The sequence below is a fragment of the Hetaerina americana genome, unplaced genomic scaffold, assembly GCF_022747635.1.
Source record: "Hetaerina americana unplaced genomic scaffold, ioHetAmer1.1.p SCAF_45, whole genome shotgun sequence".
Classification (NCBI taxonomy): domain Eukaryota; kingdom Metazoa; phylum Arthropoda; class Insecta; order Odonata; family Calopterygidae; genus Hetaerina; species Hetaerina americana.
Window position 1 is genome coordinate 140,601 of NW_027287041.1, and position 16,900 is coordinate 157,500.

Genomic DNA, 16,900 nt, shown 5'->3' on the forward strand with positions numbered 1-16,900 from the left:
TGATAATGGGCAACCCTGCCTTACACCTCTTCCCAACACTGCCCATCATCTGGACTCCCCATTCCCCAATCACACCTGAGCAGTCTGAGACATGTGCAGGTTGCGGGTTAGCCTCCTTTCCCTCCAATCTATTCCTATTTTCTGCAATACACTCATTAGTTTTCTCAAATTTCCTCTATCAAGTGCTTTTTCGAAATCTAAGAAACAGGCAGATACCTCCTGGTTGTGTTCTATATTCCTCTCGATTAATAATCTCATTACTGCAATGGCATCACACGTACCTCTCCCCTTCCTAAACCCATAAACTGATCATCCCCTAAGTAATAATTTGCCCTACGCTCTATCCTTTTGTTTATGATCCTGAGAACAACTTTAGCTGCATGGGATATCAAACTTATCGTCCTATAGTCCTCACATGATGTAGCCTTTACCTTTTTCAGAATATGAACTAAAACTGATCTCAGAAAGTCTTCCGACCAGATTCCTTCCTCATAGATACTATAAATCAGCCCATATAGTCTCTTCCTCCCACATTTTCCTATACATTTCAGTATTTCCGCTAAGGGAATGTTATTCACCCCCACGGCCTTATTTAGTTTCATCTCCCCGAATGCCCATTCTATCTTGTCATCCGAATATGCCTGGACCTAAGCTGTCTGCGTCTACGTCATGTTCCTTTTCTATGTCTAACTTTACTGGTCTGAGTTCTTTACTATACAGTTCTTCTATATACTCCTTCCATCTCTCTTGGATCTTTCCCGTGTCAACTATTATATTACCCACCTTATCTCTTACTGTTAGCATTCTATCTTGTCATCCGAATATGCCTGGACCTAAGCTGTCTGCGTCTACGTCATGTTCCTTTTCTATGTCTAACTTTACTGGTCTAAGTTCTTTACTATACAGTTCTTGTATATACTCCTTCCATCTCTCTTGGATCTTTCCCGTGTCAACTATTACCTTACCCGCCTTATCTCTAACTGTTAGCATAGATCTTAACTTCTTACTTCCCGATAGTGATTTAACTTTGCTGTATAGCGTACTGATTTCACCCTTCCTCGGCAAACTTTCCATATCTTTGTACTGCATTTTCCACCATGCTTCTTTTGATTTATTTCTTGCCCGTCTCAATTTATTGTTTAATTCTTCAGATAAGGTGAACTTACCTTCCTGCTTTTAGTTTTGGTGGACTTTCTTAGAGGAATGGATACTTAACTGGTGGACGAATCCTTAGTAGTCCTCTCTGATGTTCACTATTTCACTGCAATGGTTTTTCCATACAGATTTTTCAGCCTAAAGTTTTCTGCTGGAGGCTACTCAGATCTTGTGCACATGGGCTGATTCGTAGTGTCTTCATAGGTACTACGAATAAGCCGATTTAGCCTCTTCCTCCCACGTTTTCTTAATCTTTTTAAAGTAGTTCCGCTATGGGAATAATGTCCACCCCAGATGGCCTTAGTTTATTTAACCCTCTTCGTGCGGCGGGGATTTCAGGGGTACTAGTGAGAAGTGCGAAAGGCAATTTAAGAAAATGTATCACCTTAGGAAAAAAAAACATTATGAAGTTATTTTATTAGATATCCATGCGCAGTTTTTTTATTTAAAAATAAAATATTGTAGTTAATAATGATGGTTTACATTTTCATAATCTGATAAATAAATGTAATATTACAGTATTATAAATTTGAAGAATATTTTTTAGCAATAATATTTCAATTTTTAGACAATACTAATATTTTGTTCAAACATTTTTCAATAAAACTACGATATTTAAATATAATAAAGAATCAAAAAGACATGGTATGGAATTCACCCTATCGATATTGCATAAACCATGAATTATTAAAGAAAAAACCATAAGTTACAGCAATTTAATCAAAAGCCTATGCAAGAGCCGATATATCGGCCCACCGCACTTTTCGCCAGGGATACAAAAGCTGATATATCAGCCCGCCGCACTTTGAGGGTTAAGTATCGGGAAGAGTTTCTGAAAAATGTATTTGAATATCAGATATTGCGATTTTAATGAGATGTGTACTGGTTTCGAAGATTAGCCTCCAGTTACTATTCCAAACTATTCTTATTTTCTACAATATATTCATTAGTTTTTCCCAAATTCACTCTTATCAAACGCCTTTTCGAAATCTATTGAAAGAGTATGGCTTTGCAGTTTCTCATACATAACTTATGTTCTAACGAAATACTCTGTATGAGAAATATCTTGTTACACACCACCATAAGTAACGATTAATTGATATTGTATAAATACAATCCTTGTAATCCTTGTTTGGTTATTTCAATGTTTCCTTTGTTCTGTTGACGTCAAACTTAATTTTTGTGCCTCAAATTCTTATTTGTTTATATTTTTGCTTATTTTGAATTTCGTTAATTCGTTGGTGTTTCCTGTAAATCTATTGGTTCGTTTGATTTTTATGTTTTCTGTTCTTTTTTTCTTTTTACGGTGATTTCATGTGAAGATCTGAATGTTGGGCAGTGCCGTAAACCAGTGCCGAAGGATTCTGTTGCATTATACCGTAGATAACCTTGCCTGCTGTAATTCCAAGCCAGATAATGACCTTTAACAAATGCACTAATGGGTCTGTAGTATTATTTATTAACATTTTGCATGCTCAAAAAGCTACTTAACCATCTTATTTCTGTATACAATGCGAAATTGAGGGATATTTCTGTGTTTTAATGGCAAATAATCATTGTTTTAATATCGTTTAACGCTTAAATTTGCGACAAGGTATGTTTCTGTCTTGTTTTAACCTAAAACTAAGATATTTCTGCCGAGAACCTGTATTTAAACTTGGAAATAATGTTAAAATTTGTGCTTAAATGCTTATTTTTAGTATCGTGCTTTTACCTAAATGTTTAACAGGAGGGAATGTGATTTTTACCATTACAAATTTGGTCCATAAATATTCTAATTCTATTTATTTATCCAAATAATGTATTTCAGTCTAAGAAATTATTCTTAATACTATTTATTTATTCTATTAACGTATTTCGGCCAGAGAAATTATCTTGAATGATATTTTAAACAGTTTGGCAAGTCTATCTCTGAAGCCTTTGAAGACCGCTAACATCAAAATTGTTCAGAAATTAGTCTAAAACTACGGTTATTTTGAAGCAAAACCTGGAATTGTTGCTAATTTAATGATAAACAATGTTTGGGCTGTTAATAAATTGAATTGATCATGATGCATTTCCTTAAATTGATTCCAATATGAATGAGTAACATAGCAATTACATTGAAAGCAATTTTATTTTCATATTTAGGTTCATATTACACTGATTTAAGACTAATATTACATTGACTCGTTCCTTTAACTCTGCAGAACTCTTGTGTCAAACCTAATTGACTCTTAGTGCATGTTATATTGATTATTAACAAATACTGCAGTGACTTCTAGCTCATATGAAGTCTATCGAATAAGTACACGAAATGAGGCTATAAAAACTTTAGTTTGCAAAAAATATAGTCTACACATATCAATGATTTTGTTGTCTATACCTTCTTCAAAGTACTCTCTCTGTCAATTCGTAGTAATGGCTATCTATGCCTTCTTCTTATTATTATTGCATATTCCATCTTCTTCTTCTTCTTATATTCATTTCCACTGTTTAATAATAAAGCACCTTCCTCCCCTTTGGAAGTCCTCCTCCTCTTATTTAAAGGCAGTTCAGTTCTTATTAAGGTTCTTCTTATTATTAATTAAGAGTAGTAGTTTTCTATATCGTCGTTTCTTCTTTGCTTTATTATTATTATTTATTGTCTGTCTCTTCTCCACTCATTATTATCATCTCGTGTGCACCAAAGTGATGTGATTATATGCAATGTCCCCCCAAACATTATCATCACATTTCATCGCATTTTATATTGGGAATATAGGATGAAAAAGTCGCAAAAAGGAGCAAAGATCTATTTTAAGAATATAATAATAATAAGTAGGAGGAGGATTGTGATGATCATAGGATCAAAGGTGATTTGAATTTATTAATTGCCAGAAACAACGGCGAACATATATCAATGTGCTCTCTGGTATAATGTGCTCTGAATGGTGTGCATTGTGTCATGGTGTCATTCATTGGTGTGTGTGTGTGTGTCATCAAGGATCCATCCATTTGTCCATCCATCCAATCATATCGTGTCATTCAATGGTAATAAAATAGTATACATAGCATTAGTATTAGTGTCTGTGTGTGCACTGTTGATAATTTACTATAAATTCAGTTCACTTTTCATCAGCTGATATCATCATTCCTATCACGGTTATTATTATAATTACGATTAGATAAGAAGAAGGACAAGGGACCATTGCACACACGATCAATGTTGTATCAAAGTCAAACACAGGGGATCAAGATGGCATGGTGGCTATCGTACTGGCTTCCCACCCAGAGGGCCCCGGTTCAAATCCCAGGGGCGGTGTTGAATATTTTTCAGAGGTATCTCGATATCCCTACTTGAGATGCTTTGTGGAGGGCACTTTGAGTGAGTACGCCATCCGTCGGATGGGACGTTAAACTGCAGACCCCTTGGCGCCTATTGTTAACAGAGTAGGCTAATGTCAGGTTTCTCTCTACCCTTCATGCTTTCCTGTCCATCCCCTATGGCACAAATGACCTCAGATATCAATCGCCTGCCCTAAAAACTACTACTACGTCAAACACAGGTGGTAGAAGGTCATTCTAGCCAACTTTAAAATGCTGAATTCACTTGGAAATGGTTGTCTTCTTGTCATAGCATTATCACCGTTCAAACAGCTATCAGTACATTTCAGCGGTAATTTCTTGATAACATTTACCACTGTACTTCACCGTAAAAACCTTGATATTCCGATCATCCCTCCGTGATGACGTCAATTTATATTTTTCAGACGACAAATAGTATTAAAAAACCAGAAAGGACGACAGAAACTATAACATAACTGTCATACGATACTCACAGCTCAACGATCTGCCATTAAGCATAAAGATGTCTCCTCATTGGGTTGCTCAGGCAACCAGCGACTAGCTAATGAGCCTGGCTATATAGTCCAATGCGTCATGGCCGTCAGATTGTACCAATTTCACGTAAATATTACAAATTAACACTTATAGTGATTAAGGATCTCAGTTCTTCCCGGCGTATTGTATTCAGGAAGTTCTCTCGGGTTTCCCACCGGGTCAGCGTGGTTTGCACCGACGTTTCGACGGCTAACTCTGCCATCGTCTTCAGGGTGAAGTGCAGAGCAATGAATTCGCCATGTATTTATACCCTGTCGTAGGGTCAGGTGTCCTCCGATTGGTCCGATGTGTTCCCAAGTGCCGAGCCGCCCCGGTGACGTCTCGTACTTTCAATTTTTCTACGAAGACGAGACGTCACCGGGGCGGCTCGGCACTTGGGAACACATCGGACCAATCGGAGGACACCTGACCCTACGACAGGGTATAAATACATGGCGAATTCATTGCTCTGCACTTCACCCTGAAGACGATGGCAGAGTTAGCCGTCGAAACGTCGGTGCACACCACGCTGACCCGGTGGGAAACCCGAGAGAACTTCCTGAATACTTATAGTGATTATTTCAGTGTTACCACCTTTGTAAACATTCAAATTTATCTAATTAATTCGATAATATCGTGTGTATCGCAGTGTCTAAACGATAAACCATTCAATTTACTTGAAAATATCGATATTGGTCTTTGAAAACATCGCATAATTGATGCTTAGTACAATATACACGACATTATAATAACCATATGTTTATTAAGGAGTGGTTTGACTGATAAAACTCCTGATTCGGGCGAAATTGAGTCCATTTCTTTTATAAAAAAATCGTTACCATATGCCCACAGCTCGACTCTCCGGCAAGCACAGACAGGGCAAATAGCGCCTAGCTAGTTGGCTATAGTCCGCATCATTGCCACCAGATTCACAAGTTAGCTCAGTTTCTGACAAAAAATTCAATCACCTTGATCCTTTCCTCATCCATCCTACTTATTATTATTCTTAATAGATCTTGCCCCTTTTTGTGACTTTTAATCGTATATTCCCGATATAAAATGCGATAAAATGTGATGATAATTGGGGGAACATTGTATATCATATTACTTCGACATACAAGATAATGATATGTGTGGAGAAGAGACACAATAAATAATAATAAAGCAAAGACCAAACAACGAGATAGAAAACTAAAAAGTTTACCTTCTTAGAGGACTTCCAAGGGGAGGGTTCTTTATTATGAAACAGTGGAAATGAACAGAAGTAGATGAAATTTATAAGAAGGAATATCCTACTATGAATTTAGAGAGTACTTAAAAGAAGGAAGGAACATAAAATCATTGATCTAGACTCAAAAATTTAAACAAAATAAAGTTTTAAACGGCCTCAGTTCACAAATTTATTGGACAGAGCAGTAACACTAAGAAGCCAAACTGCCAAGGACTTCCAAGGTTGCTTTTAACATTAGAAAAGAAAATGGAATTAGTGCATATCAAGGAATAGAGTGTACTTTGAAGTTTGCATATTTTTTTTGGACAGGGTAGAATGTCAACACTCAAGGGAAGAAGTAATTCTAAGGACTTAAAGATGTATCATATGTAGCAATGTCTGCAAAAAATTAATTCGCCCCACAAATTTTTCCCAATACTTTTTATACAAACCATGTATACTAACCAAACTAATTCTTAATTGCATATAACCTGACTAAATAATAATATTTGTATGTATTATGAACAAGGTTAACTATATGTTGGGTTAAATATGTTTCAATAACACCTGGTCTAAATGTGCTTTATTGGTTGATGTTAATTCCGGGAGATATTAATGCATTGAATGGAATGTTAACCCTCTGAATACTTTCTTTCTGCCTAGGGGTAACTATATTCAATGTCCCATCAGACATACAATGTACTCAACATTGATGTGTTCCATGTACGTCCAGTTTAAAGTATACCTAACTTATATTTCTTTCTTTGTCCTGTTTTAAAGGAATGTCACATCAGAGACGTCCATCAGGAAAAGCAGTCATGGTACAGATGGAAATTCAAGCAGTATTGCGAGTGTTAAAACCACATCAGTGCCAGAAGTCGGTGCTTCAGAGGTTACAGAGTCAATATCAATTAAGAACGGTGTACGGCAATCAACGCCATCGGTTAGGGTCTGCTCAATTGATTCTCTACGGGAACCTAGTTTAATTCCTAACATTGTCAGTCAAAAGATATCGAACATGAATGTTTTGAGCAGTGTGGCATCGGCAGAGTCCGAGGTCATTGCCGGCATCAGTGCGGACGGTGTGTCAATACCATTGCGGAGTAAAAGGAAGCAGGAATTCGGTATGGGTAAATTGGGTAAGGGGATAAGAGTGGAGAAGTCTGTTTCAAGTGGTATGGTTGGAAATAAGTTGGGTATAGTTGTAAATATGGAAGTAGATGATTGTGTTATCATTAAGGAAGTGGAAACAAGGGAATCAAATCCTCCGGAAGTGTTTAATGTTGATTCCAATGACTAATTCGGAGTTTGAAAATAGAGGATTTGACCTTGTTCATGCGAAAAAGAGTTCGTATATGCTTAAAAGGTTCTTGTGGAGGTGGCTCTGTCCTAAATACCTGTACCTGATGAATGTGGACTTGTTTCTTGACAGATAATTGCAGACATGTGTGATGTGTTTACGTTGCAGCTTAAGTCAATGCTGTATGAGTCATGAGTGAAATGTTTAATGAGTCATGGGTCAATGTTAAATGAGTCATGAGTCATTGTTATTTGAGTCATGAGTCAATGTGACATGAGTCATGAATCAATGTTAAATGAGTCAATGTGAAATGAGTTTTGAGTCAAAGTTATTTGAGTCATCAGTCAGTGTGAAATGAGTCATGAGCCAATGTAAAATGAGTTATGAGTCTATTAAATGAGTCATGAGTCAATGTAAAATGAGTCATGAGTCAATGTTAAACAAGTCATGAGTCAATGTTAAATGAGTCATGAATCAATGTTAAATGAGTCATGAGTCATTGTTATTATAGTCATGAATCAATGTGAAATGAGTCATGAGTCATTGTGAAATGAGTCATGAATCAATGTGAAATGAGTCATTGTGAAATGAGTCATGAGTCAATGTAAAATGAGTCATGAGTTAATGTTAAATGAGTCATTGTTTTGAGCCATGATTCAGTGTTGTATAAGCCATGATTCATCATTGAATGACCCATGAGTCATTGTTGAATGACCAATGAGTCATTGTTTTGAGCCATGATTCATTGTTGAATGACCCATGAGTCATTGTTGAATGACCAATGAGTCATTGTTGTATGAGCCATGATTCATTGTTGTATGAGCCAAAAGTCACTGTTATATGAGTTGCTAGTCAATATTCAATTCAATGTATAATGAGTCTTTGAGTCATTGATGTATGAGTTGATAGTCTTGTGTTTGATAAGTCGTGGGACAATTTTGAAGAAGTCACGAGTCACATGTTATTGAAGTGAATGGGTTTTGTGTTGTGTGTATGGATCTGGGATAATGGTTCAAAGAGTCACAAGTCAATGCTGTATGAGTCATGAGCCGTTCGTTATTGAATCTGAAGTCTGTTTGAAAAGTCATGACCCATAAGTTGTTGATTCATGGATTAATCTGGTATTAATCATAGCAGATGAATATATATATTTATATGTATACATATGTATATTATATATATATATATATATATATACATATAAATATATATATATGTGTGTGTCTGTGTGTATAAATTCCAACTTCCCCACCTCTCCTGTGTTTGTCCTTATTTATGTGTTCATATCCCTTTTCCTTCTATCTATTTCCATGTGAATGGATATATATTTGTTACTATAATGATGTATATATACATGCCTATCTCATCGATGATAACCATGTCATCAAAACTAGCGACCTCTCTTTGTTTTTCTATGATTAAGTGTCTCAATCAATGTGTGCGTACATTATATATATATATATATATATATATATATATATATATATATATATATATATATATATATATATATATATATGTGTATATATATATATATATATATATATATATATATATATGTGTGTATATATATATATATTTATATAGATATATTTTTATATGTATAAATATATATGTTCAGATATAATGACATGTATATTCACGCCTATATCATCATTGATGATGGCCGTGCCATTAAAACTAGTGTCATCATTTGGTATTTCTATGTTTAAATGTCTCAATCAATGTATATTATCTATATTTACATATATTTATGTATGTATATATATATTTGTTTATAATTATCTGCCATGATTAACACCAAGTTAACCCACGACTATATGCTAATAGGTTAATCTCATGTCTAAACATGACCATGAATCTATGATATAGGATTAGCGTATGTCTCTGTATAAATTGTATATATGTGTGTATCTGTGCAATATGTTAATATGTGTCTGAATCGAATCGATGAAAGTGTGTTTGTATATATATATATATATATATATATATATATATATATATATATATATATATATATATATATATATATATATATACATGTATATCTGATTAGTAAATATGTGAAACAATTGAATTCCTTCTAGCTTGACTATTGCCCTATGTCTTTAAGGTGTGGTTGCAGAAGAAATTATTCATCAGTATGCCCTTGGCGTTGTGCTCATGGACCTATGAGTCAATGTAGTGCGAGTCATGATTCAGTTGCTTTATGAGTCAATGTGTAATGATTTGTGAGTCACTTGTGCAATGATATGTGATTCAAATGTTTGAGTCATTGGTCAATATATTATGATTCGTGAGTCAATGTTGCAGAATGGTTCGTGAGTTGTTACATTAAGATTCACAAGTCAATGCAGTGTGAGTAATGAGTCAATGTGAAGTGATTCGCGAGTCACATGTTTGAGTCATTGGTATAATATAAGATGATTAGCATATAATAGATTAGCAAGACAGTGCTTGCTGAATGGGTCATTACATTTGGATTCACAATTCAATGTAGTGTGAGTCATGATTCAGATGTTTCATGAGACAATTTGTAATGAATGGTTCACGAGTCGGTACTTTAAGATACATTGAGTCAACTGTGTGAGTCATGGGTCATTACATTATGATTCGCGAGTCAATGTTTGGAGAGTGGGTCATGAGGTGTTTTTATCAGTCAACTCTGTATGAGTCGTTTTATGAGAGACAAGAGTCGTTGATATACGAGTCCAGGGTCAATTTTTCATGATCAATGAGTCAGTGCTGTATGATTCTCGAGTCAAAAGTGTGTTGACTCTAGATTCAATACAATTTGATTCACCAGTCGATCAGTGTTCGTGATGAATCATTTCAGTACGGGTCGTGAGTCGATGTGTTTCGATACACGGAAGAGAAGAGCCAATCTAACATATGCCAAACGTCGTACAGTTCAAGTTTCACTGATAATAAGAGTCGTGAATCATAATTCTGATTCATGGGTCATCCAGAATGATTCAATAATCTTACAACCATTTGTGGGATCTTTATTTTTACGTAAAAATTCAAATTTTTCTCTCTATCCAACGTATTTTTAAGAGTATAAACCGGAATATCCGAGAATTCTCGAACATTCTTTTGACTAGTGTTCCATAACCCATTCGTGCAATTGTTTTATAACAATGTATTGTTCTTAATTGTTTATTGACCCAACAAGACTTGGAAATGTATTCACTTCGTTACGTTTTTCAATTGTTTTTACGAGTTGTAAAGACTGCAATACTCTTAACTTTGTTTTATTAATTATTTCGATGTAATAATTACTGTATTCGTCCGATTTTTGTACGAAAATATTTCATAGTTACTCATTTGTTGATTTTAAAATGCCCTTCCCACCCCTCCCATCGATATATTTAAAAATCGTGTGATAATAAAGAAGTATTTCAAGTTAATGTATTTTATTTACATCTGCATAATCTCCTGCAAGCAATCTACAAGGTATGTGGTACGTATTTCAAGGTCAAGTGAGCACTACAGGTATATAACACGTCTTTTGTTTCCGTGAGTATATTATTGGTAAAGTCATGAAAATCTTACGGAAAAGTATGGCCGATTTTGTGTTTTTTGCCCAGAAAATATTCATTTATTCCCGAGTATCTAATTTGTTCCCTTCAAAGTAATTCCCATTATATATTATACACCTGTCCCAACGTTTTTCCAATCCTCGGAGCACTTGAAAAAAAAATAATTTTTTCTGTGATCTTGTCCAGTTCCTCCTAAGATGCAGTCTTAAATCTCTCGTAGAGCGTAGCGTCGTCATTTCATGGGCCTCTTCACCTTCGGGGAACAAGAAAAAGTCACTGTGGGGCGAGATCTTGCGAATACGGTCGCTGCGGAATCATTAGTGTGTTGTTTTTGGCCAAACATTCGCGCATAAATAACAGTAGGGGCGTTGTCATGGTGTGCCGAATCCAATTTTTTTAGTTCTTCCAACAAATGTGAGCGTTTGTGTGGAGGATTTCTTCGCGTAATTTGCGAATAACTTGCAGGTGATATTCCTCATTTACCGTTCTACCATGTGGCGAGAACTCATGATGTACTATGCCCCTCCATATCGAAGAAAAACAAGCAAAACCACACGCAACCCACGGAAATTCAAAATTCACGATACTTTTTGAACATACCTCGTGTTTAGTCATATTTCTGGCGAATATCTGTGTCCTAGAAAGGGAAAATTCCAGACAATATCTGTGTATACATTTCTGCCGTTTCAAATTATTGATAATTTGTTGCAAATCTATGTGGTTACATCAATCTTTTTAAATATTAACTTTATCCATTGATAAACTTGGTCCATAAACGGTATCATCTCTGATCATTCTATGATGCGAATCAATCTATAAGAAATCACTATTGTTAACACTGTTATAATGCTCGATATAATAAACAAGGGTTGCGATTAATATTTGTAAGGAAAATTTTGTCTCAGCTATAAAATGGAGTTAGCGAACAATTTCCTGCGAAGATTTTACTTTAAGACTTTCGACTTGGATTATCAAGGAGGATTATCAGGAGTGCATCGATCAACTTACTTCCACAATTGGCGATAAAGCCCCATCCTTTGTCAATATGAAACGCTGGTAAAACGAATTCCATCATGGCCGCCGTTCGCTCAGCTACGAAAGTCGTGAAGGTCGTCCAAAATCAGGCGTTTCGCCATGAAAACATCGATTGCTGTGCTCAGAACTAGTGAAGAGAGATCGTCACGTGACGTATCGTGAGATTGAGGCATCCTTGGGGATTAGTACGACGAGAATCAGTAAGATATTGCATGAATATTAAGCTGGGAAATCAATTTAATCGCGTTGGTTACCGTAATAACTTGAAAAAAGCTCAGAAAGATGCCTCGTGTGTCAATTGGTGCAAAGAAATGCTCAAAAAATACGATCTACGTTCTTCAAAAGCTGTGTATGTCATCTTAAACAGGTGACGAATCTTATATATATATATATATATATATATATATATATATATATATATATATATATATATATATATATATATATATATATATATATATATATATATATATATATGCGTATGCATCCGAAACAAAACAGCAATCCACTTAATGGGTCTTCCAAAACGAGCCAAATCCGACAAAATTGATTCTTGCATGAAGCACATCGAAGCAAATGATAGCCTGTTTCTTCGGAATAAATGAACATGTGGCAACCGTATCGTTAGAGCAACGTAGAACCGTGCAATCTGAATGGTAGACGAGAATTTGTTTGCCACCAGAAGTGTTTATTGGTGAAATACCAGACAAAAGAAACGGAAACGAAGGCTCATTCTTCAATCATGACAATTTGGCAACCTCTCACAGAGATCTTCAGCCTGAAACGACTAACTACCTATTGTTGACTGGCCGAAACGTCTTCTATTTGATGGGTCATATTCCGTACATACCTGATTTAGCACCAAATGAGACTTCTTTTTTCAATTTCCCGTTTATCAAGAAACAATTGCCTGGCCAACGTTTTTCGGCGCAAGAAGAAACCATTGATCGATTCAAAAACCGCGGTTTGAAGGAAACTCAATCGGAATGGGAAATGTTTTACGAAAATTTGTTTAAGAGCATTGCAAAAGTGTGTATCAATTATTTTGGAGAATATTTCGAAAAGCAATAAAGCCATTTTAAAAATAATTTACTGTCTTTTCATTATTAGACTGAAATTGTAAATATCAACCCTCGTTTTCACTAAGGCAACAAGTATAAAATGGCTGCCTGTCGCTGAAATTTCAATAGAAACTCTGCTCCTATACTCAGCAAAACTCCTATTTCCTCTGAAATTCTCTAAAATATCGACAAAATCCTCAACTACATGGGTTTCAGGACATGAGGATCAAGAATCAGGACTGGTTCCGAAAAAAATCAAAATTTATCGCAGTTATCATTACAATTACTTGATAATCTTCAAAATACATTCCTCCTGCATCGATACACGCTTAGTTCGTCACCGTATGCCACTCGCCAAAAGCCCTCTGGAAGTCGGGTTTCCAGATTATACTGTTGAGAGCCTTTGTCGTCTCCGCTTGAACCGCCTCGATGGAGGCGAACCGATATCCTTTGAGCTCCTTTTGAGCTATCCTTTTAGGTAATAACGCTGTCGATAAAATCTTCATCTTCCTGGACGCAGTCCAAAATTTCTTGCGATATTTCCACCCGCGACAGTTTTTGTTCCTCGCTCAAAACTTTCGGCACCAGTTTCGCGCACACTTTCCTCATCGCAAGATCCTCTGTTACAATGGTGTGGACGGTTCGGACTGAAAGGCCGGTCTCCTCACTGATAAGGGCAATGGATAAATGCCCGTGTGAGAGTCCAAAACGTTTTCATTTTGGCCACCTGAGGATCGGTTCGAGCGGTCGTTGGGCGTCCTACGCGGTGCCCAGCCTTCCTTAAACATTTTATGCCACGGAAAAATTCTTGTGCGGCTTAAGGCATCATCCCCATAAGCCTGCTTAATGAGTTCAAGGGTCTTCGACGCGGAGTTTCCGAGTTTTTAACGGAAAACATCACAGCGTAGCTTTGCTCGACGGTACCCTCCATGCTGGCGCGACGAGACCACAAACAATCACACGTCACAAAAATGCAACTTCTATCTCAACGCATGATTGCAGGCGATTGAACTAAAGTGCGCATGATTGGTGGGAGACCCCTCTACCGAGACGACAGGTCGGAACCCCATCCACATCCGTTGAGGCTACAGCGAACCGATCACGGTACTTATTGAACGGACCCTGCAGGTAATCGTTAGTCAAATGTTTTTATTTTTTTAATATGCGTTTTCGTATGTTTCGACGATTACATATCTATCTTCTTCGACGAATATTCAATAAAATTATGTACATGACTATTTACATAAAATATTGAGCCATTAAAAATGTCTAGATTTCCTTATTTGAATGATAAATGGCGTGAAATACAGTCAATATACCAGTGTAGTACCCACTTCCAGTTTTCTAAATTAAAATTAATACGAACTTTTGGACGTCGCTAGCTGTTGGCTGGTTAAAATTGGTTGAAAATATAATCTGCAAGGTTATTAATAATGTTGATGGCGATCCTATTTACTGAAATTTCAACAATTTTACTGTTTGAAGTAAATTTTTAAACTCCCTCCCTGATAAGGGAGAAATTCGCGGGATAATTCCCATCGTTATTCGTTATTCATTTGTTTTTACGAAGAAAGACGCTCAGGTCTTGTGTTTATTTGTTAGTTACACACTGTGCCAATTTTGAAATAATTTCGTTCATCATTATGAATCTAGTGGAACTGATCACTTTAACTTGCTAATTACAAAAGAAATGGATGTAAGTAGCATGCTAGATACTGATAGCGACCGACTTTGTAGATTGTGCCTGGAAAGCAATGGTGAAATGGTATACATATTCGACCCAAAAGGGTACAACGGAATTCGCGTATGGGAAGTCATCAAAGAACTACTACAACTGGAGGTAAGTTTCCATCTATATCTTGTTCTTAGAATATTGGGCATTCAATATTACTCAATACGCTGTACGATAAGTGTCCTTTATGGTGAGATCTCTGTGTGTGTAGTAGAAGAGTATAGACAATAATTTCGTGTACAATCGGAAGTAAGTGCGTAATTTCGATTCGTGTGTGGTTGTGTTCAAATGAATGCGGCATGATTGTTCAGAATATAACTAATTAACAGTCTATAAATGTGTAACATTCACGTATACATGTAACTTATGTCGTAATAATTTCCTCGACCATGCTTTAAGCTTGCAATTAAACGTTTGCTCATGTTTGCAGTGTCTGCAATCCTTCTATGGAGTTTGAAACTTGTAAATATCGCTGGTTTTTCCGGCGTAGTTGTATTAATTTTACGAATATTAACGTAATTCCTTGCTCGTGTTTTGTACTGGTCAGTGTTGCAAATGTTTAGTGTATCATAGTTACTAGGCATCAGTTGAAATTGTGCTTTATTAATCAGTAAGTCAGTGAGAAGTTAAAATCCCATAATTTCCTCAAAATTCAAACAAGTATAATGTATTTAGTAATACGTGTGTTCGCCCATGTTTATTCGGGTTGTTTACTGTTGTCATAGTTACGCTGCGTTGTTGGTATTTTAATGAAATATGTTTACAGAAGAAGAGAATGTGTTTTTAAAGTTTTAAATGGCCACAGAGGAATAATATTTGACAAATAGGTACGTAAAATAACAGTAATTGAATGTATGCCATTACCAACCACCCGATATTAACCTAGACTTCGTAATTTTGTGTTATTGGCTTATCGTAAATATTGTGTTATTGGCATATCGGTGTAGTTTTGCGTGTGTTCGATATTAGTCGTTCAAACGTTGGTAATCACAGAGAGTAAAAGTTAATCATGCACAGTAATCAAACATTATGTCTGTTTAAACTAGTATTTTCTTGGACTTACATTAGAATTTGTGCAACGATATAGTATTTTTACTTCCTGACGGTTTTTTACGAGGGTAGGCTGAAAATTAGTGTTTGTATAGGGCACAAAACAAAAGAAAATAGCAAGATCGGGCAAAAAGTGCATTTAAATTACAATTCTTTAAGTTTAAAAATATATATTTATTTTCCAACATATTCACTGTATTAAGGCTAACTTATTTCTCCCAACGTGTAACAAGTTTTTTCGTATTCCGTCACTGACAAAGTCTTCCGACTTTTCTCGAATCCACTTGACTCATTGACAGTTGCGACTTCACCTCATAATCGTCCGAGGTGTAATGATTATTACCTTTTGAGGTGGCTTTTTGACTTGAGAGGAAAAACATACTAAAAATCGCAGAAGGGGGAAATCAGGAAGAGGGTGTTTTGGAATCGCTTCAAATTTCTTAATGGTTTCGCAATAGCCTCAAATTCCAAATTGCGCGCGAATTGTGTGTGTGGACGAGCGTTGTATTGTCATATTTGCAAAAGATTATTATTGTCTGGCCAGGCTGCTGGATTTAAAAACACGACAAATTCGTCATCGGAGGAGTTTAAAGGTCTGTATAAATATTGAGAAGATTGAATGTAGCCCCTTGTTCCATAAAATTGGTCACATAAACTCGTTGAGCATCCCAAAACACAGTCAAAAGAGGTTTCATCAACCAATATGGCTTTTTCAGGCTCGCAACCACGGAATTTTACTACCTATGAGATTTACAGTAGACCTATGAACAGCATCGTCACTACATAATAAACAGCCTTTTTTAAACGACGATTTTAATGTCAGTAGGCGTCACTTTTTAATAGTCACGCTGTTTAAACTAGAAAATGTTGATATATATAGCACACAACGCTAGAACACGTCTCCATACTTCATCCGCTGCTTCTCAAAATACTACACTGGATGAATTAAACGACCTTATACCTGCGCATGCGTGT

General features: G+C 36.0%; 2 protein-coding genes across 2 annotated transcripts in view; both read left to right on the top strand.

The window, feature by feature from the left end:
• Positions 1 to 7,541, top strand: part of LOC139693267 (uncharacterized) — a 31,013-nt gene extending 23,472 nt beyond the window's left edge. The window contains exon 7 of the mRNA XM_071591376.1: positions 6,986 to 7,541. Coding sequence (XP_071447477.1) covers positions 6,986 to 7,505 — 520 coding nt within the window. The 3' untranslated portion in view covers positions 7,506 to 7,541. The remainder of the gene's footprint in view (positions 1 to 6,985) is intronic.
• A 7,292-nt stretch (positions 7,542 to 14,833) lies between these two features.
• Positions 14,834 to 16,900, top strand: part of LOC139693195 (uncharacterized) — a 23,005-nt gene continuing 20,938 nt past the window's right edge. The window contains exon 1 of the mRNA XM_071591297.1: positions 14,834 to 14,983. Coding sequence (XP_071447398.1) covers positions 14,834 to 14,983 — 150 coding nt within the window. The remainder of the gene's footprint in view (positions 14,984 to 16,900) is intronic.